Source organism: Anguilla anguilla, chromosome 9 (assembly GCF_013347855.1).
Source record: "Anguilla anguilla isolate fAngAng1 chromosome 9, fAngAng1.pri, whole genome shotgun sequence".
In the NCBI taxonomy this organism is placed as follows: Eukaryota; Metazoa; Chordata; class Actinopteri; order Anguilliformes; family Anguillidae; genus Anguilla; species Anguilla anguilla.
The window spans coordinates 35,066,805-35,090,862 of NC_049209.1; the positions used below are offsets into that span (position 1 = coordinate 35,066,805).

Consider the following 24,058-nt stretch of genomic DNA (forward strand, 5'->3'; position numbering starts at 1 on the left):
GGGGCGGCTCAGGGAGAGAACACAGGATTTGTGGGTCAAAATGGCGGCTGGAGGAGCTGGTCCAGACGGAAGCTTGGTGTGCAGGGAAGAGAGGATGACGCCATGGGCTTTAAACAATCGGCCACAGTCACAAGGCATCAACAGGACACGGACAACCGCCCCCCCCCCCACCCCCCACCGCCCTTTCCCCCCCCCGTCCCCCCCATCCAAAACACACTCCGGACGCAGGGCAGAGGAAGACAACGCGTCGCCCTTGGAATATAACTCCCTCCCCCGAACTCCTGCGCCTCTCTACATCCTCATCTGTGATTATGTATGAATCCACACCTTCTGAGACTCTCTCTCTCAAAGCTTTGCCAAGAGCAACTGAAGACATCCTTCCTCTTTGTCAGGAAGGATGTAGTACTGGAGGACTAAGAGCAAACCCAAATGGTTATCATTTATTTCTCTATTATCATTATCATTATTATTATTATTATTATTACAAGTACTATTACTGTTATTCTTCTTCTTATAGTATCATTGTTATTATATTTATTATTATTATTCTTATTGTTATTATTACATATTTTTTAAATGCTGTTTGCGTGCACTTACCCTCACATGCATAAAAGCAACATCATTCACTGTTATCACAAGGCACAACTAGATCAACCACAGAAAATACAGCGGATAGTGGGGGGGAGGGGTCGGTGACATACCGGGTCTTTGCAAGACAGGCAGGTGGGAGGGGCTCTGACTCTGACAGGTACAGCCTCCCAAATCAGGTGAACAGCAGTCACAACAGATCCTCCACTCTGGTTGCTTTTGACGTGCTCTCAAAGGTCAGGGGAGGACTGCAACATCGTGACAGATCACGCTTCCGTGAGTGACAGGATCCGAGCGCGACAGGAAGTGACCTGGCCCGGTTCTCAGGCCAGTACGCAGGTCAGTAATAAGCTCTGTGGCTTAGCTATCACCGATTTGAGTTCCACGCCAAGCTGGTCGAGGATGAAACTTGAGTACGCGCTCCCACACAAAGGCCTGCTTCAGCTCTTCTATCTACAATTCATCCAATCATCTTTCCGGCCCTTGTGACCTCACTCCTCAGCTATGTCTCAGAGAACGCGGTCCGTATTTGAGTTTTATTTTCACAGAGACACAAAGCCGGGCCTTGTGCCCGCCCGGCGGCCGTTGTGAGCGGTCAGAGAGTAACGGCATTGTCTGCCCGGGCGGGTATTTATAGGGGAGCGCCTGCACCCGGGGAACACAGGCCAGCGGAGGAGAGACATCCGGAGCTCTGACTCCGTGTCTTCTGTCAGTGACCAATCAAAAGAGAGCTCTGACTCCATGTCTGCTGTCAGTGACCAATCAAAAGAGAGCTCTGATCTTCTGTCTGCTCTCAGTGACCAATCAAAAGAGAGCTCTGACCCTCTGTCTGCTCCTGGCGGCCAATCAAAAGAGAGCTCTGACCCTCTGTCTGCTCTCAGTGACCAATCAAAAGAGAGCTCTGACTCCGTGTCTGCTGTCAGTGACCAATCAAAAGAGAGCTCTGACCCTCTGTCTGCTCTCAGTGACCAATCAAAAGAGAGCTCTGACTCCGTGTCTGCTGTCAGTGACCAATCAAAAGAGAGCTCTGACCCTCTGTCTGCTCTCAGTGACCAATCAAAAGAGAGCTCTGACTCCGTGTCTGCTGTCAGTGATCAATCAAAAGAGAGCTCTGACCCTCTGTCTGCTCTCAGTGACCAATCAAAAGAGAGCTCTGACCCTCTGTCTGCTCTCAGTGACCAATCAAAAGAGAGCTCTGACCCTCTGTCTGCTCTCAGTGACCAATCAAAAGAGAGCTCTGACCCTCTGTCTGCTCTCAGTGACCAATCAAAAGAGAGCTCTGACCCTCTGTCTGCTCTCAGTGACCAATCAAAAGAGAGCTCTGACCCTCTGTCTGCTCTCAGTGACCAATCACAAGAGAACTATGACCCTCTGTCTGCTCCTGGCGGCCAATCAAAAGAGAGCTCTGAACCTCTGTCTGACTCTCAGTGACCAATCAAAAGAGAGCTATGACCCGCTGTCTGCTCTCAGTGACCAATCAAAAGGGAGCTCAGACGCTATGTCTGATCCTCGCAGCCAATCAAAGGTGTTCTGACCTTCAGTTTGCTCTCCCCGGCCAAACAAAAGAGAGCTATGACCCTGTCTGCTATTAGTGCCCAGTATAAAAATGTGAAAAAATAAAGGTATTATTTTGTATTTGTATCAAAAATGTCTTAATTGCTTAGGTTTATTATTTTTTGTCAACTTAGAACTTTAAAACTTGCTGACAGATCAAGTTCTCTGTCGCACAAATAGGATGTGAAACAGCTCATTTGACCCACACGCAGCTGAGAAAATAGCACAGGAGAAAATAGCACAATAGAAACCTCAAAAATCGCACCCACCATCAAAACCACCTGTGCCTCCTACTGTAAGCGTCACGCCCCTAATGATGCAGCAGCCTTCAGCTCTTTCAGGTGACACTGAGATAGTTACACTTCCCTGAGAAATTAAGACCGGGACCGAAAAAATGCAGTCTGCATTTTTTCTGCAGTCTAAAGAAGGAACCATCACACCGGCGTGAGCTCAGACTTCTCCCGCATCCCAGGCCTACATCATCAAACATGCTTACGGAAAAATGCCTGCATGAAAGTGTGACTACCTTCTTCTGCACACCTGTGTGAGCCTGTGTACAGTACACACTCAAGTGCTTCTCTGTCTGCGTTCATAACCTCTCAACCTTTCATTAACATACAGCTCCACAGCTTTCATTACAACCATTTAGCTCTTATCCACAGCAACGTACACAACCTTTTTTTACTACCCAGGAATTGAACCTGTGACCTTCAGGTTACAAGACCAACTTCTTACCCATTATACTATACTGCCACCCCATACTGCTGCCGCTTTCTTTTTGGCTTTGCATGCATCTCTTGCATACCATAAATTTCAGGCTACACAAGAAGGCCTACCCATTGATTCTTTTGTATATTGAAACAGCTCAGGTAAAGTCCTTTGGTAGAAGGTACAAAACTAGAGCCCCATCTGGCCTCTGAATCAATACATTTGGAAATGCCAGTTTTGATGAAAAATCTGGAAATGGTGTTTCAAAGTATGTGATAGTAGGACAGGATTTCTAAAAAGCTTAGCACTGTTATTGAGCAACTTTTTGCAAGATTTCCCTGATGTCTGAGGGGAGCAAGGAACACGGTGCATTTCAGTGCGTACAGAGGTAACCAGAGAGCCTTCTCTCAGGGTATGTAATATGTTCTCCACCCAAGCACTGACACACACACCCACTCACACACACACACACACACACACACACACACACACACACACACAGGATCGCAGGCAGGATCTGCTGACTGAACCAAGGAAGTGAGGAAGGAAGTGTCGCTATCCTGAAGTACAAGAGACAATGAAGCACAACCGCGTTACTCTGTTACCGGGACAACCCATTTTAATGATGTCATAATTACTCACAAACAGAAGATTCCACAGGTGACAAATGAAACAGTGTAGTGGGAACAGTGATTGTCAGTGGAAGGTAACTAGATTGAACCCTTGGAGTGACAGTGCTGACGGACTCCTAAAAAAAGTACTTAACCTGAACTTCTTCATTCATGCATAATATGCACATAAAAATACAACTACTACTAATAAAATCAGGGTATGTGTTAAATTCAATCCTATGCAGACTGTACTGTGTAACCCATGAGCAGGACCAAATGGCTAGACTCTGAGGTAAGACAGACATTGGCACTGCTCAGTGTCTTGCTAAACACAAATGCCTGAAATGGGGAAAAAAACTGTTAAATAGCAATTGACCAGCTGGTGGGGCAGAAGGAGATATGCTGCACTGAAGTGCTGTGAGAATGGCTATATGCACAGATAGTTAGTCAGACACCACAGCACCAAGCAGGGTTACTGTAAAGTGATGTAATACTCAGCTCTGCAATCAACCTGAAATAGCACCCACCTCTGCTACAGTTTATACAAACAGGAAGCTGAGGAGACAAAGAGACTAATAATAACCGCACACAAATACACACACACAAACAAGCACAAGTACACACAAAAATGCACAGGCACAATGCATACACACACAGGTACATACATGCACAAAGCACTCAAGAAGACACACGCACACACAAAGCACTGAAGACACACATGCACACACACACACACGCACACACGCACACACACACACACACACACACACACACACACACACACACACACATGCACACACGCACACACACACACACACACACACACACAGGCACATATGCACACAGGACACGTTTCCCGGACATGGGGACGGCGGATGTTAAACTGAGTAAACAAGCAGACCAGCCTGTCCTTCACCTGCTCTTGTAGGGGCGGAGTCTCAATATGAGACAGAAAGGTCAAGGGATTGTCGCCAATGAGGTTAAAGAGGGCAAATGAGGGAAGTACAGTCGGATATGCACCAGCTGGTTTTCTCCACTTCAAATTCTCTTCCAGCAAAAAGTACCTTGGCGCGTGTAACAACAAGCCCCTTGTAATCTGAGTTGAGAATCTGGTTTAAACAAACAGGTTCTAGAATCACCGCAGCAGTGGGAGAGTTTGGCATGCAGACAACTTCCTTGGACTAATCAAACTAACCAAAGAAGCCATAGGAGATGCACAGAGCACCTTCGGGTCAGCCCTGCCAAACTACAGTGAAACACTGTGCATTATTACTTATGACGCGACTGGCGCGCGATTCACCTCCTAAACCTCTCCACTCTCCAACGAGGTTGACCATATCCACGAAACGTATCTCCATCTGGAATATCACAGAAAAATCGAACCCCTGCAGACGGGCCTATGTAGTTTCTTTCGATCCTAATCACCCTCTCGATGTCCGCTGCATATTTTTATTTTTGCTTTCCGGTGGGTCAGTTGGATACGTTTTCAGAAAAGAGGGGGGAACTCACGCCTGCTTTCTGCAGGACCACCCAAAAAAAGGAAAAAGATGTAGGACCAGATTTCGGGTCCAGTGGATAGCCGGAGACACCCAGCTTGTTTTCGCAGAGAGAGGAGGAACCATCTCATTGTCTCGATGAAGCCGTTCGGGGAAGAAAGGAAAACATACGCAGTACCCACTGGCAGTCTCCTCCTGCCGCTGTTTAAACAGAAAAGCCGCCACACGCAATCGGGTCCTGAACTTGAAGTGCGCTGCCAAGACAGCGACTACGAAAACAGGAGGAGGACATCTAAGAGATCTTAAGCCTACAAATCCCTGCAACGTGGGGGTCCTCCACAGCTCCATGTCCCCCCCCAACCCCACCCCCCCCCCCCCAAGTAAAATGGCTGAGAGGCAGAAAACAAATCCAAGTCCAAGAGCAATTGCACAACAAGCTTTATCATAACACGACAGAGTCACCATACATAAGAGTGATCATTTTCCAAATAGGCTTATTTAAATTTAATTTCTTCCTTTGTCATTCAGTAATGGAAATGATCATGTTGGCCAAACAAACAAAAAAATTGTGGTAAATAACTAATACAATTTATACAAAAATAATTAAATAAAAACAGGTGTAATTATTATAGGTCAGTATCAGGGGCCTCAATACTGGCCTCAATTGCTTGCCCTTCTCTGTCGAAAAAGTAGCTCAGTTCAGTGAAAATGATAATGCCCATGACAAGCATGCAGGAGCCAGCTGGTCTAGCATTACCAAGTTGACTTACCAGTATGACCATCACATGACCAGTGTAACCAATCTGGTCCACCATCACAGCTGTTTCATTATCACCCTGATCGAGCTGGTCTGCCAGCATAAGACCAGCACGGCCCATCTTGTGATCAGCAATAGACCCACATTGACCCGTTTGGACCTGGTCTGCACAATTCAGTCAATATTGTGTACCATACAAATGTTATAGCAGTATATAGCAGTTTTGACTGAAAACGAAGTTACAGAACGTTACAGCATCAAATGTGCTATTAGTTCAAAGCACGGCTTCGTATTGACAATAAATACACGAAAATTCTTCGACTAACAAAGTTCAAAGTTCATTAACACAGTTAATACCATGTATATGGTTAATACACAGTAAGCGTTTACAATCAGTATAGCCTACAGTCAGAATTTGGCTACTCACGGCGAAAAGAGTTCAGTTAATTTATTCAGTATTCCACACGTGTGCAACGTTTGGCTGTCGCTGTCTGTGGCTAAATGTTATTTTGGACCATAGTAATAATGTTCACTGCCAGCATTATAAACACACCAAACGATTACACGCCGAGTTTCCTACTGCCTCGATGTTCAGTTCTTGCCCTGATCGAAGTCGAGCGTGTCATTTCCCCCAAGAGGCGCATATTATTGTGTTAATGATGTTACGGTGTTCAGACCCACAGGTACCTGTAGGCTACTAATGCCTTCACAAGTCAATAAAACAGCAGGTAGTTATTGTTATTATGTTCTAATTCACCAGGGCGGAGAGCCTTTTTTCATGATCGTGTAACAGTCATCAGCATTATTACCATCACCATCATCATCAGCAGCAGCAATAACAGCCACAGCACCAACGCGAATGCCAACATGTTTGCAGCAAAATTAAAGCTTATTTCAAGTAGGCTGAAACGACCATAGCGTGCTCAGGTTTGAACACAACTTAAAATACGTTTCTAAGAATAGGCTACAATGCCCTGCACCAATAAAACACTTGCCCACACTGTTGACAACTAAAAATGTGTTCTAAATCAAAGAACCGCGTGCATTACCACATAAAGTGTGACGCCCAAACCGCAAATGATAAAAATCTTAAATCAAAATGACACGGGGAAGGCGGTCCGTTACTTACTATCACCACTGTTGGTCTCCATCGCAGGGGTACAGATTCTCCGTCGGTTAATTAATTAATTTTTTTCAAAGTTTTACCAGCAATACATGCCAAAGCCAATGTGTCCCTCAGCCTACAGTAAGTGACAAGGTTTGATAGAGTCCGAGCGGATGGCGCGTGCACTTCCTATGCGCTCAGTTGGGTCCTAGTGCTACTGTAACAGGTCCTGCAAAACGGTTCAAACCGTTATTCCCCCCCCCCCCCCCCCCCCCCCCCCCCCACATTAAACAGAAGATAGTGGGCCTATCCTTCCCATTACTATCTTACAACGGTTTTTAATGACTGAAGATTTGCTATATATCCGATTTTGGTTACCTACAAGTACATCTGTTCAAAAACTCTTATACAAATATTTTTTATTTGTTTAAACTGAAATGTGAAAAACTCATACTTTAGCCTACTGTTTAATATTACACGCAAGAACTGCAAGCAGCGGTATCATGTCCATTCACATCGAAGGTGCTCGAATTCATTATTAGTCGTATTGACAAACTTGTTTTCATTTAGCGACGTGTACTTAATGAAGCCATACCTCGAGTACCACATCACGTAGCCATTGGAGAGATCATAAATACAGCACAAAGGTTGGGTGTGTAAATTGGGAAATAATGCCATAAAATAAATTATGTATAACTATTATATAAATTATATATAAAGAAAATTGCTGTACACATATTTTTTCCAGAGCAGGATAAATTTCATTATCCCTAAATACCAACGAGCCAGGGAAGAACTGAAATAGAACCAGGATAAATTTAAACGAATAAAAGTTATTACAAGTATCAATGACCCCGGAAATACTCGTTGTGGTGGTTCTTTTTGCATTAATTCAACTGTGTTTTAAAAGATATATACAAGCACATGTAAAAACTGTACACGTGAATACAGCATTTTATTTAAATAAAAGTCGTACTATGTCCAATGTTAGCACTGACAAGTAAAGTACAGGGAGATGATTGTACAGTTACAAAACAGAAAATGTACAATTTAAAAATACCACTTTACCCCTCATACTTGTAATCAAAAAATAACAATTGAATTATATTGCTCCTATAAATACACTCAACCATCTACAACACAACACTGGTGATGCCCGAATATGGAAAGTTAATATTGTGAATGGCGAGAAGTTGTGATTTAAACGTGAAAAGGAACGAAAGGTGAATGTCCAATGACAAACCTGCTGTCCCATGACGTAATAACAAGCAGCAGCTTCACCAGAATGGCAGTTATCGTTATTACTTTACTGGCAAACAATATTAACTAAATTCTCTATTGGCAGCAGTCGTAATAACAGTTCTGGCTTACTGCATAGAGCAACTAAAATACATTATATTTCGACCTCAGAAATTAATTAAACTCCAGTAATAAATGTTTCTTGATAATAAGTCCTTAAATAAGATTTATCTTGAATATACTGCATCAACCATCATTAAGAAAAAGGCGATTCAGAAGGAGAAAGCAAAGAAGACAGAATTCATACATTGAACATAAATCAAGTGGTTCAGCAAAACATTTACCACAAGCTTAAAGAACCGTAACTTTGGCTTGACTGAGGTGTGCTTCATAAAGAAATCCCAACACAGGAAAATAAGAAAATTAATTGATTAAAAATAAGTTTGAGAAATAATCATGTAAAAAGCCTTCGTTAGAACTGTAGATACACTCAAATATTCAATATTTAATGACTCCATTAACGCACAGTTGCAGGCATGTGCATAAAGTGTTGTTTTGGGTCAGATCCCAACATAGTTAAGTGAATTGAGGAAAGACATTACTCAGCAAGTTGTGCATATATTTCCTGATTGTTGCGATCCATTATAAATGCTGTGGGGGAAATATTATGAGTGTGGAAAGTGCTTTTCACACATTTTCCACAATGGCAATGAAAAAAAAAAGTAATCTCATGAAGAATAATACATTCTACAGAATGAAATCAATGTTGGTTCAATACTGATTGCAAGCAAAAAGCAGGTAATTTAGGAGTCAGACAAACAAAACAAAACAAAACAAACAACAACAACAAAAAACATGAGGGATAAAAAGAACAATTCCACACAAACCAATTTAATCAGAAACTAATTTTGATATGCACTTTGGAAATACTGCATCTTATATATTTTTTTCATATAACTTTGGTACACACCCTGGTTAAATCAAAATCACACACCACACTCATCACATCAGCCACATCAGTACAGACTATGTCAGAAATCATCAGAAGAACAATAAGCATATGGTGAGGTCATACAAATACATTTTGGGCGTTGACTGGCCGGTGAGGTACAACAACGTGATGGTCAGTTTCATCATATAACATTCTGATGATGTGCCTGGTACGCTAAAAACAGACTGCTCACATTACTGCCCAAAGATAAGGCCTAATCTCTCCCGTAGAGCCACACAGTCATACAGGGCAGTTTCTTGGTCTTGGTGGAGTGACACACCTGAACTGATGAACTAAAAACAAAAAGCAACATTAGAAAAGACATCTTCGACCCCCCGCAGTCTCTATGCAGCCCGCGTTGCCACGGTAACGCTGCCGGGAGCGCTCCGTATCCGGGCTGGAGTTTTTTTTTGGGATCCATGGCGGTTCCACATCTCTGAAATGCAGAGGGTGGACCTGGCTCCCCCATCCCCAGGTGCTTTTTACTGTGGGACCAGAATCCAGACGCTGCCCACCCCCCCCCCTCCTCACCCAGCAGCGTTTAAAACAGCCTGGCTTGCTTCTTCAGCTCGTTCCTCTTCCAGAGTGCCAGCCGGTCAAAGTCCGCGATCGTCATCCCGAACACCTGGCCGAACTCCTCCGGTGACAAATGGCGCTGCCAGTCAAGTACACAATAACGTCACTTTTTCATTACTGCTGCTTTGCACTGCATATTTCATATAAACCGATGGATCATTATCAGTAATGCACAATAAATATACAGTTGGAGATCAATACCCATCCATAATAAAAGTTTCCACAATTGTCCTGGTATTGATTCATTTTGGACTACAGTGACGTTAATCTCTGAAGCAGTGATAGAAACATCAGATTATTATTATTATTATTATTATTAGTTTGAAGAAGGAATCAATCAAAATCCTTGAATGCTGGGATGTTTGCATTGAATGACTCACCTCTAACCTGGTCCTGTCTACATCATTTGGCAGTCTAATCCGCCCTCTAGTGGTCACTACCAGTTGTTCATAAGGGTAAATCTGGATGGGGCGAGAGAGAGAGCCGTCAGGAAGTTTGCACACAGAAATGAAAGATTCTAAACTTGAATGAAACTAAGCAAACAAATTCAGTTTTCCTTAAACACCATATAAAGAAAAAGCAGCATTTGTACTGGGCTGAGCCTTCACATCGGCTGCGTCACGTGCAGGAGTGCGTATTTTCTCACGTCAGGGACACAGCGATGAGATGAGTTTCGTGCCCAGTTCCTGGTTTTGACCCCTTCAGTCTTAGGGCAGGAAGCAGCCATGGCTAACCCAGCAGGGTGGTGGGTGGGGGGGGGGGGGGGGGGGGGGTGGTGGTGGTGGTTTAAAATTCACCCGCTCACCTCTGGCTGACACCCAGAGGGCTCCCCAAGGAAGTGATGTCAGAACTGTGACATCACTCTGTCAGCTGGAACTTCACTGCCACGTTTCCTCAGGGTCTGGCTGTAGGCAGGGTGCTTTAACCCGCACACTCTGTACTGGCAGTTACTGCCTCAGATTACGCACATATCAGAGCCGTCCTTAACCCTGATGACAGGCACTGCCCTTATAAAAACGCAATATACTGCAGTACCTTATAAATATATGGATCTATGTGGAAAACATAATGAAAACTACAAATTTTACTGAAGTGCAATATGTTACATTATATCTAAAAGTGGCAATAAATGTCATATTTGCCAATATATTATGACTTGTGATATATAGTTAATATATACATACAGTATTACAGTATATACAGTAAATTCCAGGTCTATTAAGGTGGAAATAATCTCCAACAGGGTTAACACTACAGCCTTATTAAAGAGATGAATGTGCTTCTTCTCAGTGCGGTTTAATACTTACCTCTGCTGCTAAAGAAGCATTTTCTCACTGTGGTTGATCAACACTGTCTTTTGTCAATTCTGCTAAGAGTTGTACCTAATCTTTAAAGTACTTGAGCATGGAAACCACTCTACTTTTCTCAGTTTTAATACTGTTTAATAAAGAACTGTGTTCTGCTAAATGTGATACCTCATGCCAGTTTGGTGTGAAAAAATGGTTGACTTGTATCTACACTTTTGAATTGTCTTTTTTTCTGTACTGCTAAAGGTGCAGATTTTTCTCTGTTACAACATGGTGCATTTTTCAGTGGCGTTTAGCACTCCAGTGAAACTCTCCTCAAGCTTAGTGTCTCACCTTGTACTCTGTGAAAAGATGAGAACAAAAAACAGACCATTACCATATGCTTCCAAAACAATGTTCAACACAACAGCTGACTTATTTTTCATGCACTGTTACATATATTATTCTAATCTAGATTCCAGGTGCTCAATTTCTTATATCTCAGCGCATATATAATGATCCTGACAAAAATGAGATCAGTGTTGCTCTAACTGCATTTATCTTTCCCAAAATTGTTCATCATTTTGCATTCAATCTGTGGCTAAAGCTCTGTTATACAACAACAGGGGGACATGTTTTCTTTGAAAGCATTTCTAGAGTGTGTTCTTATTCCAATCGCACCCATTTACAGAGTTGGAAAGTCCAGGGGTCAGAAAGTAAAAGTCTTTCTTCCACCCATGAACTCAGCCAGCTGAATTCACTAATTAGTTCTACCTCCTGGCTTAAGAATTGTGCTAATTAGCAAATCCAGGTGACTGGAACAAACACTGGGGAGGACGTTTACATTCTGAACCTGGATTCTCCGCCTCTATCCGAAGAGAGGCGGCCTACCTCTCATCCCCCAGTTTACTGGGCTGCTGCTGTCGTAGTCATAGTAATCAGCACTTTGTGGCTGAAAAAGAAAAAATCATCAAAACTCACCACCAGCTTAATGTGCAACATGCCAGGGAAGTACTGAATGCCTGCAATTACTGTGTACTGATATTCTGAAATCAGGCTAAATTGAGATCAAAGAAGACCAAATCATATTATTATTATTATTATTGTTGTTGTTGTTGGTGTTACTATCATAATGTCAAATATCACCTTACAAGCTGTGTGTACAAGATGATCTGCTTCAAAATGTCTCCTCTGTATTTCTATATATAAAAAACAATGTATATATTTTTTATCATGTATTTGTTTTTCAGCCAGGGCCCCGTGGTCTCACCCGCTGTAGCCCGTTCCTTCCGTACCCCGGCAAGGAGGTCGTCCCGGTGACGCAGGGGTCTAGGGGAAGAAGCAGACGCGAAAAATCCCAGTTAGCCAACAGGAGCATCGTCCTCTTCAATCACCAGTCCATTTACCCACCATCACAACAGCCAGAGAACAGCAATGCAGCATAGAAGTTCTATATTCACCTTATTCACCTTCCTTCATTATTTCCTTTATTTTTCTTTCTCATCAGTTTTATTTAACCTCCAACCACTGTATTCATCAGTAATAACAGCACTGAGTCAAGTATTAACATGATTTCATTTTTTGGCAGCAGGTTTGCATTACAGCATACTACCAGCAAATAATATTGCCAATAACTGGATACACCCACTAGTATTAAGTAAGGAGTGAATTAAGTGCTGATCCAAGTAACTACGTAAAGCAGGTTGGAAGTACCTATCAGTTTAAGTGTGGGTTTAATTCTTCATCTTTACAAATCACCAGCTGTCACTACCTCTGTCTGCTCATTTCACAGTTCATAAACCTCATCACAAACGATAAGATGCACAGAGGTGTGTAATTCCACATTGAGGCCGCCAGGGGGCAGCAGCTGCACAGCAGTGCACTGGATGCATTTTTATCGTCCTGTGCTGAGTACCCGCCCCACAGCCAAAACAGCTAAATGAGGCGTGTCACTGCGCTGTCAAACACCTGGAGCCTATTTTATTTTGAATTTACTTCTTACAGGATAGTTTACTTTGAGGGATTTAAAAATATATATATATATATGTCAGTATATATAATTTCAGTTTTAGGGTTTGCTTTTTTGACCAGCGGTTTTGTGTGTGATGTAGTATAATGGGTAAGAAACTGGTCTTGTAAACTAAAGGTCACAGGTTCAATTCCTGGGTTGGACACTGCCATTGAGCCTTGAGCAAGGTAATTAACCAGCACTGCTTCAGTATACAGTATATCTAACTGTATAAATGGATATAAAAAATACATAAAAGGCGTGCAAGTCCATCTGGGTAAGAGCATCTGCTAAATGCCTGTAATGTAATGCAATGTAAGGATATTTTATATGCTAAGAGAAGTCTTTATTGACCTGCTGGCTTTACAATGGCTGCTATTGGACGTTCAGGGAGGTTGGGGTCTAAAGCCAGGAAGTATACTTCACCTAACTGCAAAGCCGCTTGTACAACAGTGCTAGGCCTCCAGAGATTTTCCATATGTACATTGCCCGATTATTCTTCAAAACAAATCTGTTTAATCTTATTTTCAGTTGGAAATATTTGCTATGATCGGGGTCACCATTTGTTCTAAAACACGTGACCCACAGGGAATTAAACTTGCATTACAATCAGTATACCCCTGGAGTCTCCATAGGCGCTGGATTAGCACAATCAAATGACTAATCATACAATTAGTGGCTAACTGTGATCCTCATAAAAGTAATTCATTTTCCGAACACATGGAGAGGTATTCATAGATGGAATGTCATACAAAAAAAGTTTTTGAGTGACAGCGCGCACCAGTATATAAGCCTGGTTAACTACACAAAGACGGATTCAATATATTCTGTACAGTTTGCAATTTTTTATCCGCAAATACACACAGCAGGTTCACATTTAGAAGAAAAAAATACATCACCTGCAGTGCTGCTGTACAGAGACCAACAACAAGGGAGAATCATAAAAAAAAACATCTGTCAGCAGGGCACAAGGGAGCTTTGAGCAGCGGATAGATGTCAGCCACGATTTGACCGATTTCTCAGAGCAAACATTCCAGGAGGAGAACTGGATAACCCCAAATTACCTGCATTTCTCAATGAGAATGCACCAAACGGTGGGGTAATCCCCTCTGAGAAACAGCTTCAGCAGAAGAGTTTGCCGTGGGCTGCTTGAAAAGTTTATGAAAGCATAGTTGGGCTACACGGGAACACAGTAACGGAGTGAGGTTCAGAATCTACAATAAGGCTCCCACCTGAGCCACAGAACAGAACATAGTGGAATGGATAGGAAGGGAATGGAACAGAACAGAACGGAAGAGAATAGAACAGAACAGAACAGAACTGAACGGCATGGAATGGAATAGAACAGGACAGAACAGAACAGAACAGGACAGGACAGGACAGGACAGGACAGGACAGGACAGGACAGGACAGGACAGGACAGAACAGAACAACCAAATTTTTTCCAAGGGGAAACTTCAGGCTCAGCCATACGACACGGGATGGGGCAGTTACTGTTCTGATGTGTGGTACCCTTCCCAGTCCGCTCAGATTCTCTTCCAAACCTGCAGACCTGCAGACGGACATCTCACCAAACGCCGCTGTCCTGTACCAGTGAAATGTCAGCCCTGTGAAGGGCTGCCAGCCCTCTTTCCCTGAGCGTGACAGAGGCAGGACGCGGTCGGCAGTCCAGTCACGGTGCAGATGGCTGGTGACTGTTCCGCAGGGAGCGATCGGCGCGGCCTTGCGTGCAGACTATTTCTGGACGGTAATTGTTGCGGCGTGTCCATTACAATGCCCCTCCCAAAAACCAGGCCCAGAAGTGTCCATTACAATGCCCCTCCCAAAAACCAGGCCCAGAAGCAGAGGGGAAAGGGTCACTGCTGAATGGAACCCACTTCCTGGCCTCGGCTCATTGGAGTCATTCACAAACTGACCTCCTGGACCACCCTGGCCTCTGTGGTAACCAGGACACACGCACACACACACACACACACACGCGCACGCACGCACGCACGCACGCACACACACATATACACACACGCGCATGCACGCACGCATGCACACACACACACACACACACACATGAGTCACTCACCGCTGTCTGCACTGTACTGCGATCGAGGAGCTGGAAGACATAAAACAGACACAGCCTCCAGTCAAAAATAAATAAATTAATAAAATAAAATAAAAAACCCATCTTGAAAAAGCGAGGCTTGACGTCTCGTTCGCGGGCGCTAATAATGGAGTGCTTCTGTTCGATTGGATGCCCCCCGCCCCCCCCCCCCCCCCCCCCGCCCCCCGGCAGGCGCCAGCTTGATAAAAAGTCATAAAACAACGGTGGTGTCTGAAAATAAACAGATCCAGAGTCTGCCCCAGAGTCCTCCCGCTTTCCCCCAAATTTACAGTCAGCCCCTCGATCCACCAGGGGTCCGGTTCCCTTACCGTGCGTTATAAAACACGCAGTGCTAAAATCAGCTCTAAACTTTTAAAGAGCAACTTTTACTCTCACAGAATGTATATTTTACTGTGAGCTTCTGAAGTGGCAAGATGACAACCATTTTTGTGTGTTGTGTGGGTCTCTGCTTTTTGAAGATGGGCTCACCGATCTGATACTGACAGTCACCTGACAGCTACGTGCCGTTAGTACCTTGTACCGGCCCTTTCTGGATAAGACTGGACACCCCTGGTATAAACAGAAAGGGTGCTGTCCTCTCGGGAGGACAGTATAAACAGAAAAGGTGCTGTCCTCTCAGGAGGACAGTATGAATACAAAGGGCGCGGTCCTCACAGCCGTTGATGGTGTTGTTGTAGCTGCTGCCGTGCAGCGCCTCCCTGCTGCCACTCCGGGAACTGCGGGAGCCGCCCCAGGGATCGTTGCTATAGGAACCAGACCTGGCCTTCATTTCCTCCTTCAGGATAAGCCTCCCGATCCCACCTTGGACCTGCAAGGGAGAGGAGGAGAGAGAGAAAGAGCAGGTAAGAGAGAGAGAGAGAGAGGAAGAGCAGGTAAGAGAGAGAGAGAGAGAGGAAGAGCAGGTAAGAGAGAGAGAGAGCAAGTGAGAGAGAGAGACTGACTTTGACGCCTCTTTATTAGAACATCATTGTAAATTCATTGTACACTAGAATAAAGACTAAAAATGAATCTATATAAACTACAAAACAACTAAAAACAACATTGAAAAGTAAGAAAATAAATGAACCATAGTCGCAAATCACCTACACAATTTCGTACAGATTTGTGCTGTCATTTATGCAAAGCCAGTTTGAATCCTTTGATTCATTTGGAGAGAGAGAGAGAGTGAGTGATATTAGAGGGAGAAAAAAGGGGAGGGGCAGATGGAGGGAAGGTGGGGTGAGTTGAAAGGGGGGGGCGGGTGTTTGGCCAGAGGGAAGCTATCACACACTGACAGGACATATGTTACACTCTCGCTTGTCTCATAGCGACGGTTTTGCGCGGTCAGGGTTCTAAATGACCAGATTGCGCATTAAAAGCACTGATGGCTCGAGGTCACGTTTTGCCAGCTTTATGAAAATAAGCCGTCAAATGCTGTCAGCTCTCCTGCTCAGGAATATTCATTAGTCTTTCCACATGGGAACCAAATCGAAATTATTACATCAATTCATTTTTAAAGAATCAAGTGGTTCTAAATTACATTTCAATGAAAATGCTCATTTTATTTATAATATGATATATATATATATATATATATATATATATATGATATATACAGTATAGTATATTTACTGGCTGACACTAATAGTGTTGAGTTGTATGGTCCTAATGAGGTTCAAACCTGGTTCATGCAAACAGACCTGAAGGCTTGCATGGAATTAGGATGAAGAATTATGCATAAATAATACTGTAATAAAATTATAAATAATGTGGTGCAATTCAATACATATCTGTACACATATTGTGTAAAGCATCGTACATACTTTGCATCCATTTACCATGAAGTATTCATGTTAATATGCTAGCAGAGAAAATGCTGTTAATGTATTCTCTGGTGATCAGAAGACCTGACAGGGGCACATCAAAACCAAGGTGATCTCCTGCTGTTATCAGTAATGTGATTGCATCCTGTCGAGAAATTTAATCAAATGTTTACCACAACAACCTTGCTGGATCGAAAAAGACTGCGAAGCAAGGTAGGAGCAGAGCAGTATTAATCCTTAAGGGGAGTATTTAATTAATGTAAAAGAGCTGCAGCTTTTACATTTCTATGTTCTATTAATTTTTATTTTTTAAATGTAATTAATTTTTTTTATATCTCGGTCTTCTTTAAAGAAAATGCCTGCTTGCCACCGTAAGAGGAGCGCAGTCTGTTCTCAGGAAAGTCGTCTTACGTAATTCCCTCAGTCTTTCCCTTTCTTCCTATTCTATTTAACTCAAAACGCAGCTAGACGAAAATAACTGAACTTCAGCGGTCTGCGAGCAGATTCTGAGTTACTCTCAACCAATACGATCACTCCGAGGAGTCCACAAGTCTAGGGACGTACGAGTGTGCAGTTTAAGAAGAGTAGAGGGATATACTGACAGGGAGAGAGAGAGAGAGAGAGGGGGGGTAGAGAGAGAGAAGAGAGAGAGAAAGAGACATACTCTGTTAAGACTGTGATTCCAACCGTCCTCTTCACCACCCGAGGAAAACCTTCGAGCACGAGGAGCTAGAGAGAGAGAGAGAGAGAGAGAGAGGTGGTAGAGATGAATGGAAAGAGAGTATAAATCAATAACTTGAACCTGACACTAGGTAGAGAAACACAGGCATAATATTTTAAAGGTGAGTTTGTGAAATGAATAAGCAGGTGATAAATACATAAGCCCATCTACGGCAGATAAGAAATTCACCTGGCAGAGAAAAAGAAAATAAATATCAGCCTAATATTTCTCACACTTCCTTCATTTCTCTTCGGCAGTGGTGCGCAGATAAAAACAAAGGTTTAAATCAGAGCGGCAGACAGAAGAAAACAACATCATGGGTGCACTGAAATGACCCTGTCTCACTTAATATCAATTTCATTTAATGAAAATAGCTTCCGCTTGTCCATTGTCACCAGAGATCCTTATACGCGATACATTGACTGATCAGTGGGCCCTTATATCATTCAGGTGTAGTAAGTGGGTATACTTCAAACATACTGTAGCCAAAGCTTTACAAAACACATCTATCTATCTATCTATCTATCTATCTATCTATCTATCTGTCAGTCAGTCAGTCAGTTAATAAATCAAGTCAATCAATCGATTCATTCCTAATTTGGGTTCTTTCTTAACACAGTGTAGTGATACCTTTGGGGGACTCGGTGTAGGGGAAGTAGTTGGATTCGGGGTGCTGGATGTGGTCCGGAGAGTACGTGGATGAAAACTGGGCGCAGTTCATGATGTCATCACTGGTCTTACTTTTTATGGCTGAATATTGGTCATCGTCTGGAGGACATAAGAATGCAGATTCATGAACCCCTGTGAAGCTTCATGTAGCACTTGGAACTACAGTGCAATCACCATCACTGACACGTACTGTGTGAACTAATGAACAACTTTTGCATGCTGCAGAAGCAATGGTATGGTTTGGTTGGAGAGAGATAGAGAGAGGGAGGGAGGGAGAGAGAGAGAGAGCACTTACTCTGTTAAGACTGTGATTTCAACCATTCTCCGCTCCTTATCCAAATCTGATTATGATCTAAATGAATCTCGCCTCTGTTAATGAGGTAATTATACTCATAACCACAGATCATGACTCAAGTACAATCAAAGAGTGAACCCACATAAATTTTCTATAACAAGGGCTCAGCTTAGACTAAACTGGGTTGCCTAATTCTGTAACCCTTCCCTAAGCTGTTATTAACATTTTAAATAAATATGTAAACATTTGTAGTACCAAAAAAGAAAATGTGATATATAACAAAAATTACCGATCATTCTTGCGCAACACATAATTATAATAATGCTCATTTTATTAAATCTTCAACACGACACCATACTAAAGATCAGATGAAGGATTAAAAAATAGTAACAATAACAAGGTAATCATTCCAAAGATGGTCTGAGTATACAGCTGAATAACAATAATGCACCACTCAGATGTGTCCTCTGTGACAGACAGGCTGAGTGACAGACAGACAAGCTGACTGACAGACAGACAGGCTGAGTGACAGACAGACAGGCTGACTGACAGACAGACACGCGGACGAAGGGAAAGAGACGGTACTTACAGACCGGACAGTCGGCCCGGGAAATGCATTGTGGGTAGGGTGCAGGGAAGGAAAAGTTACGGGAGAGTAAAAAAACAAAATGAAAATGGAAAATAAAGAAAGACAGGAAAAGGAACGTTATTGGTGATTCGTGAGGAAAGGAGCGCACAGGGGGGAAAAAAACTGCCAAAATTTGCTTCCCGTGTGAAAGCAAAACATCCAGTGGTGATGTCACAAAACCAGACAAATGACCGCATGCAGCCTGTATGTATTTTTAGCCAATCAGCTCTCTTGGATGCTGATTGGCCAAAATGACAGTCACATCTATGGGGCATACATAGCTTCCTCCACATGGGTAGCAAAGAGTTAAATGTTTTTTTTTTTTGTGCAGGACAGGCTTGGAGACAAGGCGGGGGAATCACCTTGCTGAAAACTTGCACGCTTATACCTTCAGTTTACTTCTCGTAAAAGCATAGATGCAGTGAGCTGTGGATGGGGGCTGTGTATAAACACTGAGGGCATCGAGAAAAGACAAGAGATGGAGCGAGAAACTGCGAGACGCACAGCGGACGTCAGCGAAGGGGTCAGGGGTGGAGGCCAGCCCACAGAGGGACTGGCGTGCTCACAGTACCGCTAGATAAAGGGGCAGTCCAGTCACAGCGATTTGGGAGCGAGTTCCCTAAATCCTCCCTGTTTCTGTCAAACTGGCGGTGTAATATGAATGCGTTATTATGAACACATGTATAATGAATGAGCGGGCGGCCAAAGATCGATCTTTTTCTGACATTTCCTCCGCTTTTGGAATCTCTTTGGATTTTACTTTTGGGTGAACGTACTGAGTTGCGCTGGTGCTGTAGGGTTGCGGAGCACCATAGACGTCTTTGCACTGAGGAGATCTGGGGTTCGTTTATAGTCACTGATGCTTTCATCTTTCATACCCTTTGATTTATATATAGACAGGAGATTTCTACCAGCTTGCTACTGAAGGGGAGCTCTGTGCATGAGTTCTGAATATATGCATGTGTGTGTGTGTGTGTGTGTGTGCGTGTGTGAGCATGTGTGTGTGTGTGTGTGTGTGTGTGTGTGCGTGAGTGCGTATGCCTGTGTGTGAGTACTGTATGCATGTTGGGCACATACAGGCACGTTGATGTTTGTGTGTGTCTCCATGAATGCTGATGTGCATGTGCATACCTGTGTGCTTGTAGGCGTGTATGTGTGTGTGTCTGTGATTGAAGGATCGTGCATGTTTCAGCTCCAGGAGGATTGTGGGAAAGTGGTGGTTGTAGAGCACATGGTGCCAGCTCAGTGCAACATGTACCTCCCCCTAATCCCCTGCCCTGCCCTGCCCCACCCTGCCCTGCACACCTCCCTGTATCATAAAGAGGACAAGCCTGTAGTGCACATTATACCTAAATCATGCAGTCAGGAGCGCAAGTCAACACAAACACAACCATTAACACGAGCACAAACAATAGCATGCAGGTCAAATGCACTATTATTATTATTATTATTATTATTATTATTATTATTATTATTATTATTATCATCATCCTAGTTTATTAATATATTGCAAAAAGAGGTGCAGAAACGTCCTCAACAGATTTTATTGTCAGCTACCATACTGAAAATGACACTAGATCATACAAACAAGAACAAAACTACCCAAATGAGCACCTAAATTAAATGAATAGCAAGAGCACTTGCACATTCAGAATCCACTTATATACATACAGAAGTAAGTACCAAGGCAAAAAGTAGCAAGAAGCTAGACTTGGATAATTTAGTAAGATTCCAAATGTACGGTTTGACCAAATAGCCATTGCTCAGCAAACTCCAGTTTCATATTTCTCTCCTCTAGAACCCAGAACCTAGCACACATTTTTATTTATCTATATTTATTTATTCATACTTATGCCGCATGGATATTACAGGCACTGCATGTTAAAAATGAGCTCAATTAGTTCAGTCTTCTGGAGCCAACCTGGGTTTCACCTGTTATTCTAAAGTCTAATTAAGTCCAGTCAGTAAATCATATGGTGAATAATGGGCTTTACATTACAGACGCCATGGAAGAAGTGCTCATGCCCTCAGTTCTATTACTATAAGTTCTTTATAAAACAAATATCCGATCTTTTGTATAATCACAGTGCTTTGTTACTTGATTTCAGTGCTTTACTTGCATTTAGCAGATCTTATCCAGAGTGACTTACACAACTCTTGCCATTTCTACATAGCATCAATTCTTTTGCAGCTGGACATATACTGAAGCAATTCAGCAAGTGTGTTTTTATGGTTTTACCTGGGAATCGAACCTGCAAGCTCTGGGTTACGAGCCTACTTCCCTGCCCATTCTCTCATAGGCCTGAATGACTGCTGGTTTGGTGAAGACACTGCACACAATCACTCTGCTTACACGTAACGCTCTCGCACAGGGATACTCAATTCTGGCCTTCGCTGCCAGTAGTACTGCTGGTTTTCTTTTCTACCCAATAGTTAAATGATTGACTAATGCCACCGATTGGCCAGAGATCTACCTCACCTGGTGTCCCAGGCCTGATTAGAGGGGAAGAATGAGAACCAGCCGGACTACTAGCCTTAAGGCCAGATTTTGATGTATCCCTGTCCTAGCACATCTAAAAAAGAGAGCAAGCCCCGAACCCCCAGGGCCCCCCGTCACACTATACCATGTCTCTTATAGATGGGGGGCCTCCTGTAGATGTTGGACTCCCCTGTCGCTGAGGAACACAAAGAAAGAGGAAGTGAAGAGGAAGTGAAACACAAAAGGACAGGAAGTGGGCAGAAAGAGGACAGGAAGGGGAGGAGCTGGAATCTAGATCAGAGGGACACAACAAGGAACTCCAGGAAAAAGTTGATGATGTCAGTTTCAGGCTACGAATATACCTTAAAATGACACAGGATACAGGTCATCCCAGCACATGCTTTCTATTGTGCATTTTCAACAGGACGCTCAATACAGGATGTTCAATATTTTCTGCAACATGTGGGTCCAAATGTGGTAATTTCATATATGCTTTCTGATGCTGTAGTTGGCCAACTAAAGCAGGGCCACTCAGCTCCTGGTCCTGAGGGACAAAGTGTCTGCAGGTATTTTGCTCCATCCTTGTACTACACCACCAGATTTCACTAATGAGCTTACTTTCTGAACCAAGGAGGTGAAATATTTCGAGAAATCAGGTGGTACACTGCATGGTTGGAGTCAATACCTACAGACAAATACCTGTGGTCCACAGGACCTGGAGTTGAGTAGTCCCTGGAGCTGAAAAAAATGGAAGGGAGGGGGAAGATTTTGTTACCTACCCGGCACATGGAAATGTTTGGGAGTCTGGTACGTGGTGGGAGTGCTAGGCCTGGCATCAAGCTGGCTGTAGTAGGGCGAGCTCCTGCCACTCTCGTTTCCTGCAGCCAAAGATGGAGAACAACACAGGCGTGAATGCAGGCTCGTGGCGAGCGTAGAAGGAGATCGACCATGGTTGCCGAGGTTTTTCTCAGTGAGTTCCGTGCCCCAGCGAGGTGCACCCCTTCGAGGAGGGCGGCCCCGGGACTCACCCAAGCGGGGGGAGCGGGGCGAGGTGGGGGGGTAGCCATGGCGCCCGTACGAGGGCGAGTCGACGAACCCGGGGCTGGAGGAGCGGCGGTGTCGCAGCTCCACACTGGCGCTGTCGTACATGTCCTGCCGAGAGGCCACGCCCACAGGTCAAAGCCCACAGGCCAAAGCCAAGCCCACAAGTCAAAGGACTGCATAACTTCAGACGCTAAACACAGGAACCCTGCACCACTTCCATAAACACACATACACACGCACACCCATCTATGTGCACTCGTACAGTATGTGTAAATACACGCACGTACACTTCCACACATGCACACACACACTCACGCACACACAAATCCATCGACACACACTGGTACAAGACATGTAAATACACACACACGCACACACACACACACACACTTGTTTAAGCATTGAAACGGCTGTCTTTAAAAACATCAGGTGGCAGTTCAGTATAATGTTTAGGGAACTAGGCTAGTAACCCGAGGGGCTGCAGGTTTGATTCCCAGGTGGAGCACTGCTGTCGTACCCTTGAGCAAGGTCACTTAACTTGAATTGCTTCGCTATATATCTAGCAGGATAAATTAAAACTATGTGAAATATAAAATTGTGTAAGTTACTCTGGATAAGAACACCTGCTCAATACGCAAAAAAGTGCTCATTTTGGAGACAAGCCATTTTAATTGTTGGCTGGGATCTCTGGAACTGGGGGGAGAGCCAAATATTTTATATAATGGCAGAAATAACTACTGGGAGACCCTAAGAGACCGGCAGAAAATGAATGAGCTTAGTTCAGCTGCATGTCTGTAGATTATAACACCCAGGTTGAAATACCCAAAATATATATTTCTAACACTTGTTGACAGTGGGTTGCAACACACTCCTGGGACAAGTTTGTCAGTGAGAGTCATTATTGAAAAATCCCTCTATAAAATTCCCTGCATAAACTTCCCCATCTGTTAAGAGTTTAGTCTGTTCCATCGTTCACCCTTTAAGGTGTCATAGAAATATTTTCCAGGTTTCCCACATAGGCTCAAAAGGATTTTAACACGTTATCCCAGGATAATGTCCACAGTGAAGGGCTGTGTGGTGACTGCTGACTGCAAACAGCGCAACACAAATACACTACAAGTCTGTTGAGTGATTGATTGATTACGAAAGACGTGGATTGTTCTGCTAAGGCTCCGCCCACAAACGATGAAACCCCACACAGCCACTCCCCCTTTTTTTTTCTTATGATTGACACTCCTGCAGATGCTGCCAGGGATAACAGAAGTGTACTTACCTGAGAGTATTGAGAGAGGGATCCCAGGGACTGTAGGGAACAGAGAGAGAGAGAGAGAGAGAGAGAGAGAGAGAGAGAGAGAGAATGTCAGGGCCCCACAGAAGGCTAAAGG

General features: G+C 43.6%; 2 protein-coding genes across 6 annotated transcripts in view; both read right to left on the reverse strand.

The window, feature by feature from the left end:
• The window catches only part of LOC118236332 (actin filament-associated protein 1-like 1), a 38,781-nt gene extending 31,763 nt beyond the window's left edge, over nt 1-7,018 (reverse strand). Inside the window, exon 1 of the mRNA XM_035434606.1 lies at nt 6,844-7,018. Within this exon, the coding sequence (XP_035290497.1) occupies nt 6,844-6,865 (22 nt within the window). The 5' untranslated portion in view covers nt 6,866-7,018. The remainder of the gene's footprint in view (nt 1-6,843) is intronic.
• A 724-nt stretch (nt 7,019-7,742) lies between these two features.
• The window catches only part of LOC118236333 (actin-binding LIM protein 3-like), an 89,134-nt gene continuing 72,818 nt past the window's right edge, over nt 7,743-24,058 (reverse strand). For 3 of the 5 annotated variants that reach the window (XM_035434611.1, XM_035434607.1, XM_035434608.1), the window contains 13 exons: nt 23,947-23,976; nt 22,658-22,781; nt 22,409-22,507; nt 21,775-21,825; nt 18,189-18,326; nt 17,502-17,566; nt 15,690-15,843; nt 14,997-15,026; nt 12,182-12,240; nt 11,803-11,863; nt 11,266-11,273; nt 10,006-10,086; nt 7,743-9,704 (listed from right to left, as the gene is read on the reverse strand). In XM_035434611.1, coding sequence (XP_035290502.1) covers nt 9,591-9,704; nt 10,006-10,086; nt 11,266-11,273; nt 11,803-11,863; nt 12,182-12,240; nt 14,997-15,026; nt 15,690-15,843; nt 17,502-17,566; nt 18,189-18,326; nt 21,775-21,825; nt 22,409-22,507; nt 22,658-22,781; nt 23,947-23,976 — 1,014 coding nt within the window. In that variant the 3' untranslated portion in view covers nt 7,743-9,590. The remainder of the gene's footprint in view (nt 9,705-10,005; nt 10,087-11,265; nt 11,274-11,802; nt 11,864-12,181; nt 12,241-14,996; nt 15,027-15,689; nt 15,844-17,501; nt 17,567-18,188; nt 18,327-21,774; nt 21,826-22,408; nt 22,508-22,657; nt 22,782-23,946; nt 23,977-24,058) is intronic. The other 2 variants (XM_035434609.1, XM_035434610.1) reach the window with 2 other exon arrangements.